The 13,981-nt window shown below is 35.3% G+C and overlaps 1 protein-coding gene across 2 annotated transcripts in view; it reads left to right on the forward strand.

The window, feature by feature from the left end:
* The window catches only part of crtc1b (CREB regulated transcription coactivator 1b), a 22,399-nt gene continuing 8,418 nt past the window's right edge, over nucleotides 1-13,981 (forward strand). Inside the window, exons 1-10 of one of the 2 annotated variants that reach the window (XM_051912678.1) lie at nucleotides 6-227; nucleotides 1,700-1,816; nucleotides 6,105-6,230; nucleotides 6,309-6,370; nucleotides 6,463-6,566; nucleotides 8,044-8,149; nucleotides 10,272-10,608; nucleotides 12,559-12,771; nucleotides 12,875-12,961; nucleotides 13,433-13,519. In XM_051912678.1, coding sequence (XP_051768638.1) covers nucleotides 102-227; nucleotides 1,700-1,816; nucleotides 6,105-6,230; nucleotides 6,309-6,370; nucleotides 6,463-6,566; nucleotides 8,044-8,149; nucleotides 10,272-10,608; nucleotides 12,559-12,771; nucleotides 12,875-12,961; nucleotides 13,433-13,519 — 1,365 coding nt within the window. In that variant the 5' untranslated portion in view covers nucleotides 6-101. Of the gene's footprint in view, nucleotides 228-1,699; nucleotides 1,817-6,104; nucleotides 6,231-6,308; nucleotides 6,371-6,462; nucleotides 6,567-8,043; nucleotides 8,150-10,271; nucleotides 10,609-12,558; nucleotides 12,772-12,874; nucleotides 12,962-13,432; nucleotides 13,520-13,981 lie in introns of both variants that reach the window. The other variant, XM_051912679.1, reaches the window with a different exon arrangement.

Consider the following 13,981-nt stretch of genomic DNA (forward strand, 5'->3'; position numbering starts at 1 on the left):
TCACTGGACTCCAATGCCCACAACTCTTCCCGTGATGACGCCGCCGCAGCAGCGCACAACGCGTCTCACGCAACGCTCTGTGTTTTGAAGAAGAACGGAAGATGGCGACCTCAAACAATCCGCGAAAATTTAGCGAGAAAATCGCCCTGCACAACCAGAAGCAGGCGGAGGAGACCGCGGCGTTTGAGGAGGTCATGAAAGACCTGAGCATCACGCGAGCTGCACGGGTACGTGTGTCAGAAACGGATACGTGTGTCGCGGCTAAACGCGCGCATAGCACAGCAGCTATGATATAGCATGTATATGATTTAAGAACACTTTTGTCGCCCGAGAGCCGTTACAAATCGGCGAAGGACGATAATGATGTCCCAGGGTTTGAGCGTAACGGGAGGCCGGTCGGATGCATGAGCTCAGAGATGCTGAGGATGCAGCTGGAGAGATGCCGGACAGATGTCATGCACATCTGCACGGGGACCTGTTTTGGCCTTTAATGCATTGTGATTGCGTTTCGGTCTTTTATTTCTCGTTCTCGTTGTGTGTATCAGGCCACAGTACTTATTAAATAATTTAATGTCATATAGAGGAGACCGCGGCTGTTGTCACATGGGCAAGTTGTCACAAAATATGTATATCAGTAACTGTAGGTTTGGAGTTAAAAGTAATTACACGTAGCAGTAGTTTTGCTAAGAACTAGGATTTCAATATTATCATGTTTTTGTAAAGGCTGGTAAAATAAACACTGGGATGCATAAAGGCAATGGTGACTATAATAATGATATATTCAGGGTTATTATCGTTAAGTAAAACTAAAACCATAAAAAACATTTCATTACTTGAAACAAAATAAACATTTACTCAAATTAAATTAAAAATTTAAAAAATTGAGACTAATTTTATTTCAGCTTTTCTCAATTTTGTTTAGTACTAAAATAAGAGACATGTTAAAAAAAACTAAAACTTTAAATTGAAAACAGAAAATATAAAAAATAAAATCTAATTCAAAATATTAAAAACTTAAAAAGTATATCAATAATACTAAAATATCACTGGATGGATTTTAACATAGTAGTATTTTTCATAAACGTCAGGTCAGGGAATGTTGTCACGTGTTATTTTAAACAAATCATCCATTACAATTTGACCAAAACATTTTATTATTATTATTATTATTGTTCCATTTCATTTAAATTACTGATTACTTAACTTATACATAAGTTGTTGAATGTGCCTTTTTAATTTTATTTGATAGTATTTTATACATAAAAAGTTATTCTTCTCAAATCAGTCAATAAATATTAGGTTTTCATTGTGACAACTTGCCCCGCTTGTGGCCAACATATGCTGTTTTTGTTTTTTTTTCCCTGTGAAATTTTCAAAACTTTTTTTTAGTCATGACTTAAAGTTTCACTTTTGATAATAAATATTCACTGGAGGATAATTTATGAACTTTAGCTCCGGCCTCTATTGAAATACAGCGTATTATTATGTCTCTTGGTATTGAACTTATGACATATATTAGTGTGCGTCACATGATAAGTTGATACCCATATTCTGCTACTTTTTATTAACTATCACTGGTCTGCTTTTCTCATTCTTCACTTGATAAAGTGTTTTTACTCCATGGTATCTGGTTTACGTTTCATTCATGCGCTCATTTCGTCATTCACTGCTGCTTTTCACACACTGTTATTTTGCACAGCTGCAGTTACAGAAGACCCAGTATTTGCAACTAGGCCAGAATCGAGCTCAGTGCTATGGAGGGTCACTGCCCAATGTCAATCAGATTGGAAATAGCAACACTGACCTCCCTTTTCAGGTGAGACCTTAGAAACTTCATAAGTTTGAAAATCCACACCATGCTGTCACTTTATGATTGAATTTACCTTCAGATGATCTAATCACAATTTCATAAACATCCTAACTGGATAAAACTCATTAGATGGGTCATTCCTGTTATGCAGTACCTTTTCAACTGTGTAACTTAAAAAAAAAAAAAATTAATTAATTAATATATGCTTGTGAAATACTCTGAAGATGCTTTAAGACACGATAGACATAATAACTAGTAATTAGTCATTACTCAGTGAGATATTGAGCGTCTTTTATGTTTACATTGTTTATTGTATATATTGTAGTGCTGTCAATCGATTAAAAAATAACTAATTAATTGCGCATTTTTGTGTAATCGTGATTAATCACACCTAACATTAAAAATTTTAATATATTTTTATATTGTAATACTTTCACATTGAATCTCCAAAATAATGTAGAAACAAAATAAAGACAATATATTTTAAATATTTGTTGAACAGTGTCTTTTTACTAAGCACTATGAATGAAGGCCAGAATCACTGATGATTTTTATTTTTTTTTGTCTCTTTAAAAAACAACTTTTAATTTAGGATGAACTTAAAACAATCTTGACATAAACCCATTGTAATAAATGTCACATTTAGCTGTGCCTTTAATAAATCAGGGCTCAACGCTAAAGATTTTTTCTACTTTTTCAGTTCAGATTTTTACCTGCCCTGCTAAAATGCACCAAAAAGTTATTGTTTTCATTGTTTTTGACCCATGTAACCTAATAAAAAAGTGTTTTTATTCCCCTGACCACTTCATTAACACTAGCTAGCAAGTTTTGTTAGCTTGTTTTTTAACAATGACTGGAGAATTGTTAAATGGGGCATTTTTCCTACCTTAATTTCAGCCCTCTGATTTGAACACTGTTTTAAGGGGCGTGTCTGCTGTGAGACTTCAGTGTAAACGCCCACTGCTGTGATTGGCTGACATCTTTGTATATGAAAATAGCTTAAGTATTACATGTGGAACTCTTTTGAAAACTTTTAGCATGTTTTTACTATTACTGTTCTCAAGGTTTACTAATCGTTAAAAGTGTTGTTTATGGCATTATATTTAGATCATGGTATGAAAGGTTGCAGTGATGAGCAAGTAGCCGATCACAGACATGTTGAGTACAGTGATCTCATCACGAATGCTTTTTATCATAACTAAAAGTGCAAACATAATGTAAATAAGAGATTTTTGATTCTAACAGGAGTTTTGGCGAGAGTCACACTCACACTGTTTGATTGACAGCTCCAGAGATTGTAAAGGGAGCGTTCTTTTATATAATCACAGTTTAAATAACATTATAAGAGAAACAATGAGAAGTTGACCATTTAGTCACTGGTTTGATTTACTTACAATAAATGATTTTGAGACAAAAACAGCATGAATCATTACATATCAGAAATCACTGATCACTGGTGATTTTGGTTAGACATGTACACATAATCTGTACATATCAAACTATCTTTAACAAAGAAAGTGACACAGTAAAAACTTTTTTACACACATAAGTGTGTTGCGCCATTCCTGTCGGATTCAGTATAGAAGGCACGGCATTGTTTTATTGATTGCAGACTCTCTGCAAATCCAATGCATATATATATGGTTTCAATAAAAGCTGTTTTTGGACTAACAAGGACATTTTCAGTTCTGAAACTTACAGGGTATTTTTGTAGTATGATGACTTGTTATATGTCAAAAGCTCAAGGAAAATTTGATTTCTCAAATCATGACCCCTTTATTGGACAGAACCAGATTGGTTGACCCATACACGCAATGACCTGACAGGATTACCTCCGGTTGAGCAGCCTGACATCTACACCTACCTGATAGAGAAACCGAGTGTGTGTAGTAAAGAGAAACTGAGGGCGTATAAATCTTTAGTTGTACAACTAACAAAGTTAGCTAACTTATGCGCTAAAAAGTTAGTATTAGGTGAGAAATCATTTAACTTGTTGCCCAATTTCAGATGAAGTGGGCATGCATGAGAAATCTTTAGACATGTAACCAAATCATCAGTACCAACAAAAGACAATCATTTATTTAACCTTAAACACAAGCATTTTTGATGATCGTTTCTGTCCAGTCCGCTCATTTTATTGCGTTTAACCACAGCTGTTGTCGGTTTTTTGTCTGGCAATGGCAGCAGATATGAAATTTCAAATTGGAGCCTGTACTCCGTCAATTCTGGCTCCCAACAACACAACTAGATGAAATTTTAAGCTCCTTACGTAGCTGCGACTCTGTGCTGGTTTGTGTTGGCACCCTCCAGTTTTCCCTTTGTTTTGCCTCCAGCTAACGCCGTGACGTAATTGTGACGTTGGCACAAAAAAGGGTCTATTAGGCTGCTGTCACTTTAAGACCTGACACACATGACGCGGATCTGACACATCCTATTTGTTCACAGAGAGCTACTTCACAGACTATGCGGTCTTATCACGCTTGAATGGTTTAATAGCTCTTGATGTATACTGGACCGCACCCAAAAGATGACAGAAAAACAACGAACCGTTCGCAAAGACCCGCCCCCTTTAGTTACTGTTGCTATGTCCGACAAGCCATGCCGATCTCTGTTCTCATGCAGTGAAAAATACATCGAGGAGCAAAGAGGACACTGATAACGCGTCGACAGACAAGACAGAGCAGTTTACTTTTGATATGAAACAAAGTCTCAAATTTCAAATTTTGTCATTTTTAAAGAAATTTAAACAATAAATACCGTTTTGTGGCTCTTTAATGTATCGTGACAGATCGCTGTAGCACCTCAGATAAAGCAGCTCGTGAACCGATCATCTCTTCCTAATAGTTCATTTATAGCATCAAATAAACATGAATGAACATCAGAAGGAATGTTGTTTAAGTTGCGGAAAGACGTCAGTACACACCATTTTTCAAGTTCAAGTCACATACGTTAAACTCCCCTGACTGCTTTGTCAGACAAAATGGCGGAATCAGCGTTATGATTGGTTAGATCACCTGTCAATCAAACTCCTGGCGAAGGGTCAATTGACTTAAATATTTTTAACTAATTTTTTGCTAATACTTATTGATGTTTGTGCTGTTGTTTTGCCACCGAAATTCTGGACGTCTGGAAGATGAGGTCATTAAGACTTTTCTTTTAGTTAAAGGGATTTTACAAAAAGACTGATACCAAAACAGGATGGAAAGTGATATGGAGGGCACAGAAAAATATCAAATGCAAAATAGCAATATTTTCAAAACAAAGGAAATTTTTTGTAACCATATAGATTTGAGAAAGAAAAGCTATGAAGAAATATCTGTAATGTTTCTTAATAATTCGGCAGTTTATCATGTTTAATGTTTATAAGCACCTGGGGACATTAACTGTTATATTATGATAAAAGAAAAACATATTTTTGTGAAATGTTTTGTTTGAAAAGTGTGTTTATGCTGTACTTCTTGCCACTTGCTTTGATATTCTGATATACAGTCAAACCAAAAATTATTTAGATATTTTTTATGTATTTTTACTAGTGTGTGCAAGACACTATAGTTCATTTATGTAAGTGAGGATAGCAAAATAAACTATGACATATTGTACCAAAAAATTCTTCATACAGTGGACTACCAGTAAAATTTGGAACTAAAAATTATTCAGACACTTTGACCTGACCATGTTTTGCTTAAGCATTATCTGACATTATTAAGATTATTTTTTTTCTGACGCAGTTTAACTCTTTAACATTTTTTTAAACTATAGTGAATAAACTGTATTGATGAATGAAATGTTCAAGGTGTCTGAATAAATTTTGGTTTGACTGTATAGTCCAAAGACATTTGGACATTTTAGTGTGGATAAATATCCAAATATACTTTTTAGGGACATCACTGTATATATGAGAGGGACATGAAAACGTGCTGTATTGTAGGAATAACCTAGATCACCCACACCAAAAGCAAAGTATTAACCAAAGATTCATATGATAATATTGGATGTCCTAAGTAGTGTCTATTTAATGAATTAGTTAAAAGTAACAAAGCCAATGGAAACATGCATTTGCACAAGTGTCATTTCAATTGTCATTTTATCATTGCTCTTCATTTACAGACATTAGCATAAGGACATACAAGATGGTTCTCATTGCTCTAAGCTTTCATACTGCTAGTCCATCTTCAGCGTGGAGCCTGTTTATTGCTTTTATTTGCCCAACACTGCAGCAAAAGTTCTGATACCTTTTCCTAAGAAAATGCGTTTGCCTTAGAAGATCCCTTAAACAAATCAGATTATTTTACAGACGACAGTTCTAGACACCAGTCGGACGTCCCGACATCATGGCCTGGTGGACCGCGTGTATCGTGACAGGAATCGCATAGCTTCTCCACATCGTAGACCTCTCTCTGTGGACAAGCATGGACGTCAGATATCCTTTACTATACACGACTGAGGTGTATTTTTATGTGTGTGTACATGTGTGAGACATTGTCCTTAGCCCAGTTACATTGACAGCTGCCCCTACGGCTCAGTATATCTGTCACCACCTCCCGACACAAGTTGGAGGAGGTAAAGCAGTTTTCCTCATAAACTATGAAAAAAAAAAACATGTTTGAAGGTCATAAATCATTTTGTTTCTTCTGTTCCCACCTCTACTACAGGACCAACTCTGACTCAGCTCTACACCAGAGTGCTGTGAATCCAGCTCCACAGGACACTTTTGTTGGTGGATCTCAAGAATTGCAGTCAAAAGGAGTGAAAACATGTAAGCATTCGGGAGTTTTTTTTTTACAACCCGAATTCCGGAAATGTGGGGACGTTTTTTACATTTGAATAAAATGAAAACTAAAAGACTTTCAAATCACATGAGCCAATTCACAATAGAACATAGATAACATAACAAATGTTTAAACGGAGAAATTTTACAATTTTATGCACAAAATGAGCTTGTTTTAAATTTGATGCCTGCTACAGGTCTCAAAATAGTTTGGATAGAGCCTTCCAAAACACGCAAGTTGCCCATACCGTATGCACTTATGCACCTCCACACCATCAGAGATGCTGGCTTTTGAACTGAACGCTGATAACACACTGGAAGGTCTCCCTCCTCTTTAGACACGGCGTCCGTGATTTCCAACAAGAATGTCAAATTTGACCTCGTCTGACCATAGAACACTTTTCCAATTTGAAACAGTCCATTTTAAATGAGGCTTGGCCCACAGGACACGACGCGCTTCTGGACCATGTTCACATATGGCTTCCTTTTTGCATGATAGAGCTTTAGTTGGCATCTGCAGATGGCACGGCGGATTGTGTTTACCGACAGTGGTTTCTGGAAGTATTCCTGGGCCCATTTAGTAATGTCATCAACACAATCATGCCGATGAGTGATGCAGTGTCGTCTGAGGGCCCGAAGACCACGGGCATCAATAAAGGTCTTCGGCCTTGTCTCTTACGCACAGAGATTTCTCCAGTTTCACTGAATCTTTTGATAATGTTATGCACTGTAGATGATGAGATTTGCAAAGCCTTTGCAATTTGACGTTGAGGAACATTGTTTTTACGAACTCTTTCACAGGTCTGCCCATCTTTACTTCTGAGAGACTCTGTCTCTCTAAGACATCCCTTTTATAGCTAATCATGTTACAGACCTGATATCAATTAACTTAATTAGTTGCTAGATGTTCTCCCAGCTGAATCTTTTCAAAATGTCTTGCTTTTTCAGCCATTTGTTGCCCCCATCCCAACTATTTTGAGACCTGTAGCAGGCATCAAATTTGAAATGAGCTCATTTAGTGGATAAATGTGTAAAATTTCTCAGTTTAAACATTTGTTATGTTGTCTATGTTCTATTGTGAATAAAATATTGGCTCATGTGATTTGAAAGTCTTGTAGTTTAGATTTTTATTCAAATTTAAAAAACGTCCCAAAATTTCCAGAACATTCGGGTTGTATTATTATTGTTTGTGAAGGTACACGTGAAGTGGAATTAGAATTAATTTGGATATTTTTGTAGTGCGTAAATTCAAAAATATTGTAAAGGGTGACACAACTGTCTTGATATTATAATGAAGAAAGACCTCTTAAAGAGAACATTTCTAAGATTTTAAAATATTTTTCATTTTCTTTATCGTGGACGCTCTATTTGTCATTGACCGACATGTAATTGTAATATATTGTTTTTCCTCATTTAAAATGAATAATAGGAGTTCATCCTCCTCTCAATCTCCCTCTTTCTTCAGTGCTGTTGCTTACCCCTCCAGACACAGAGGACACTGAGTCAGAGATGGAGAAAGATGAGCCCAAAGCATCTCTGCATACAGAGTCATGTGATGTTCCTGGGATTAAGTGAGTTTATCATGACATGTTTGTTTGTATTTATTTATTTATTTATTTATTTTATTTTTACCTGTGTGCTGGACAAACATGTAATGTAACACTTGAATAATATTTGATTTATCAGTAGAAAAGGAGGTGTGGCAGCAACTTTAGATGCAAGATCCAAAATTAATACTCACCATGTGCCACATTTTTTGGGGTATTTAAATTAAAAATTAAAAAAATGAATTAATAAAATAAAGTTTGCAGTGGCCAGTAACTTTATTAGGAATTGCAACATTACATGGTTCTAATTGAACTGTAAGAATGATACTCTGTGATATGAGAGATACTGTACAAATCTGTCATGACTTGTCTTTAACATTTTTTACCCTGGAGCAAACTGAATTTTTTACATGATGCCTAAAGTTCCTTCAGAATTTCATATGTGGATTATTCCTCACAAATGCAACCATAATGAAAAAAAGAGAGAAACAAAGTCACAATACTGAAGGTCTTCATGTTTTTGTGATAGATGTAAAATGTTATTTTATAACAATAAAAAAATGATTATGGCTGGTAAATATTCGTTGGCAGGTAAAACAGAAAGTTCATTTTAAACCCTATGTGGGTGAATATAGAAATTCAATTTTGCTTCGAGAAAATGAAATTTGATTTTAGGACTTTTTTATTGTGAGATTATTTTCATGGTAATTGAGCACATTTCCCTCCAAATTCTTATTACTGTAATGTGAAAATAAAACAATAAATAATTTATGCTTATTTCATTGTAATTATTAATAATTATTGAATTTACATTTTTAAGTCAGCGTTGTTTTAGTTGAGATATTGAGATAATAATATAATACTATTACATTTTTATGTATTAATATTTTGAATTAGTTTTTATTTTTATATTCTCTCTTTTCATTTTAGTTTCATTGATTTTGTTTTTTTTTATATTTTAAAATAAAATAGTTTTACAGTTTTAATAGTTTGTATTAATTTGTATTTCTTATTTAGTTATTTTAGCACATCAAGTTGAAATAAATGAGAAATGTTGAGAAAAAGTTTTTATTTTATTTCAGCATTTTAAGTAATTTAAGTTTAGTTTTAGTTAGCTATAACAACTGTAATTGAAATAAAAAAATATATATATAATAAAGCAAATTATTGTATTTCAGTAATGACAATTTAGTGAGATTTTGGGTGGGACGAATTGTGCTTTATTGCAATGAATCTTAATTTCAAAACAATTAAGCTAACTTTAAAACTAACCTCTTAATGTTAAATTTGAAATAAATAGCATTTTCTTCCAGCAATATATATATATATTCCACGGTTTTTCATCAAGGGTGTCCTAAGTTTGTCAACCATGGCTTTTCCATTTTGGGTTTATTTTTGCTAAACAAATAATGACACGGTATGATATGTCATGTGTTGTTGTTCATCTGAGGTTTTATTTTCCAAATTTTAAGACCTACCAAGGACCAAATGATTTTTTTATTATGCCCTGATACAGAAAACCATGGAATTCAATAGGGTGTCCTAAATATATATATATATATATATAGCCGTGACTTATTCACGATACAGCACTAGCCTCGAGTACCTTATTGCTTTTATAAAATGGTTACCAGACAATACAAATATTAAAGCCGAAAATATGTATCAATAAAACTTTCATGAAGTAAACTTCTGAAAGCCTTCCTTCAGCCGGAAAAATAGTCCCTGACCGTGAACAGCAACAGAAGTTACATTATTATGCCATTAGATGGCGGCAAAGACTGTCTTTATGAGTGTGTCAGTCAGTAGAGAAGACTTTTACATTGAATTGTTGTGAACATGGAACAAGACACAACTGACAAATGCTTTGACTAGCACTGTCAGTCATGGGAAAGCCCCTTAAATGTTAAAAGGACAAGATAATACATCGGACATTTAAACAGATTTTATATTATGAACATAGGACTGACCTGAAGGACACTGCTAAATCTGAATGCAGGTAATAAACTCGCTCATCAAGGACAGGAACGGACCGTTTTATAGATATAAATACATATATATATATATATATGAGATTTATCCCATTGTATAGAGGCATTGCATCATTTAATTGCATATCCCACAGCATAATCTCTCATTTTTCCAGCATATTTCCATCTCCTGATCAAGAAATGAATAGCTCTTTGATGCCAGCTGCTCACAGCACAGGCGGCTCCTTACCTGATCTGACAAACATCCAGTTCCCTCCTCCTCTTCCCACCCCACTTGATCCAGATGACCAGATTACCTTTCCTACGTCCAGCTCCAGTAGTACCAGCAACCTGACCACCAACCTGACACACTTGGGTATCAGTGCTGCTAGTCACATCCCTCCCTCTCCTCCTGCCCAGCACACTGCCCCCGCCCCCTCACCCAGTCTCAGCCCACAGCAGCCCACCCCCACGCTACCACCTGCGGTCTCACCTCAGATACCCATCGCACAGGTAAGCCAGTGAGTTTTAAATTTGTAATATGTGTAATTAAAGAGTTATTTTTATTTCTAGCAATTTATGGGGTCTCATGAAAATCTGATTATAAACTTTTAGTATATATATAGTTTATATATATATTAAAAGATCTTGAGTTTTCGTCGGCAGCCTGACAAAGTCCGATGGTTCACCGTGAAAGAGGAAGCTGTTATAACTCAGGCATTTTTGAAAACTATATATATAACTATATTATAATAATGTATAATTTATTGACAGTAACAAAGTTGCGCTGTTGAGGCTTGCGCCAGAAACTAACTCAGTTAACATAATGCAGTACAAATTCAAAATTAATTTATTGATCGAATTTAAGAATTTGAAATAAAAGATGAAGCCAGTGTTGCCAAGTTTGCAGTTTTCCAGCAAATTGGGATACATTTAAGTTGTTGTCGCAGGTAGAAATGTTTTCCACGGGTTGATTTCCACCCCTGTACGTATGATTTTGGCCCTCCAACACCCCCAAAACACAGACATACAAATTCAGTGGAGAATTCGGCCACCCAATGGAGAAAATCGCATTGGGTTATTTTTGGGCTACTTTTGACTGGCCATTGGGCTACTTCTGTTGCACAGACCTGGCAACCCTGGATGAAGCATACATTTAATAAGATTGTATTTAATAAGATGTAGCTATGCACACTGCCAACATCTAGAATGATTTTGATAAGCATTTTAGTGTTCATAGCAGAGGGCTCTCTCAACTTGTTATATTGTCTAGTTTGTCAATTTGCATACACATTTGTTTAATGCTGCCATTCAAGTTTTAAAGTTTTGCAAATGTATCTGTTCAAGCTTTATCTAGTCACTCTAAATGAGATCAGAATCAACTGAGAAATCAATAAATGAATTATTTCTCTAAATACACAAGTCTGCAATTTGTCATAAAAAAAAGATCAGTAATAAAAACATAGATTAATTCAAAATAGCAACGGATGATATAAAAAATGATATAAAAAAGTGCTTAATTACATTTTCAGATTTTTCTTTTATCATTTGACCCCAATATTGACAACAGATAATAGAAAGTGTATTTTATACTTTTTAAAAACTTTTGCCAAACTGTGGGATCACTAACAATGAGCTAGTAATAAATGTATAGATTTTTGCAATCTCTTTTGAAGACCATGTTTTTTGCAAAATTTCCTCATTTATAACACTAACATCTGCTCCGTATGGAAGCCCGTTTCCACCACTAAATAAAAAAATAAAAACGGTAATTGCGACTTTTTATCTCAGAATTCTGACTTTTTTTCTCACAATTGCGAGTTATAAAGTCAGAATTTGAGATATAAACTCACAATTGTGTGATAAGAAGTCAGAATTGCGAGATATAAAGTTTCACACAATTGTGAGTCGTCCTGTTTAGTTTTGGTTACTGATTATGTCCTTGTTTGCTTCTGTGGTTACTTATGATTTGCACCTGTCTCCTTTATGTTTGCCTGGTATATTCCCTGGTATGTTCAGTCCCTTGTCGGTTCTTGTTTATGATTTATGTGGTTAGCGTTAATCCCTGCGTGAGTTTCTCCTCAGTATTTTGACTTTTTTTTTCTCACAATTGTGAGATATAAACTCACAATTGTGTGAAACTTTATATCTCGCAATTCTGACTTTATATTACGCAATTGTGAGTTTATATCTCAGAATTGTGACTTTTTAACTCGCAATTGTGAGAAAAAAAGTCAGAATTATGAGATAAAAAGTCGCAATTACTGTTTTTATTTTTTTAATTTTGTGGCGGAAACGGGCTTCCATAGCTCCGGGTATGTGTGTGTGTTTAATACTAACTGTTGTGTGTGTGCACTTGGATAGGTGAAATGCAGAGCACAAATTCTAAGTATGGGACACCATACTTGGCTACACATCAGTTTCACTTTCATCTGATTTGTTGATGGTATGTTGTTATCACAGCCGATCACGATGGACAGTCTGACACTGGAGCAGCAGTTGTCTCAGTACTCACTGCTGAGTTTACTGAATGACCTGCAGAAACAGCCGCATACGCTTCCTCAGAACATTCGTCTCATACGGCTCCCACCTCTCACCGTAAGCTCCGCCCCCAGCACCGTCCAGACCTCTCTTGCCAGCCAATCACAGACAGACACAAGTGGATCTGCCAATTCAGTAAGTTTTTCTTCGAGTGCACGCATTTTGCATTAGGTTGATATTCCAGTTACGTAAAATTCAACACATATCACATAATTCTAATGCCCTTTCCTCCCAACAGTATCGCAATCAGACCGGCTCTTCGGCCAATCAGTCACCAACATCTCCAGTGTCCAATCAGGGCTTCTCACCTGGCGGTTCACCACAAGTAAGCATTACACCTCTACGGGTTCATTCTTCATTTAATGAATTTTTGTAATTTTGTGTTCAGAGTGTACTTCTCTCTGTTGCCACTACTTTCAGTACACACTTTCACACTGTTACATCTGTTTATGTTGTGTTACATCTGGCTAATTTCCTTCAGGTATGTTTTTGTGTGTGTGTTTGTCATGGTTATGGACTCTTATTTTGATGTTCTGTTTTGTTTCCTTTAGTTCCTGTTTCCTCGTCCTGTTTAGTTTTGGTTTCTTTGGTTACTGATTATGTCCTTGTTTGCTTCTGTGGTTACTTATGATTTGCACCTGTCTCCTTTATGTTTGCCTGGTATACTCCCTGGTATGTTCAGTCCCTTGTCGGTTCTTGTTTATGATTTATGTGGTTAGCGTTAATCCCTGCGTGAGTTTCTCCTCAGTATTTTGGAATATAGTAAAGGATGTTCGTAATGGATGTTTTTTCATAGCATATTCAGGTGGTTGGCAGCATCTTTGGAGATTCATTCTATGATCAGCAACTTCCGTCCAGACAGACCAATGCCCTCTCCAACCAGGTACGTACATGTGCGACATTTAAAATCACTCTTTATACCTTTTTTATTGAGATATCAATAACATAACAAAACTCTGAAACTGTTACCATTTGAAAATCAAGGCTGACTTCAGCTCAAGAGTGAGTCATATGAGCTGATGAAGAGAGGAAGTGAATTGCCTGATTAATTCGGTTCATGATTCAGACTGATGATTCTGTTCAGTTCAGATCCAGAAAAGCAAAATAACTAGATTAGTACTGTTCTTTGTTATGAACCAGTCATCCAATTTGTTCACAAGTTGAACATTTCATCCCGGTGTGGTGCATGTTAGTTTTTGTGTGCAGTCAGAGCACACAAAAGAAAAAAATACATAATTTTGCTTAAAAAATAGATTTAAAAAAATTATAAACACAACAAAAATTCAAATTATCAAGTCAGAAAACAAAACAATAAGTCAGACAAAATGGAAAAGGTATGTATATT

Source organism: Ctenopharyngodon idella, chromosome 11, assembly GCF_019924925.1.
Source record: "Ctenopharyngodon idella isolate HZGC_01 chromosome 11, HZGC01, whole genome shotgun sequence".
Lineage (NCBI taxonomy): Eukaryota > Metazoa > Chordata > Actinopteri > Cypriniformes > Xenocyprididae > Ctenopharyngodon > Ctenopharyngodon idella.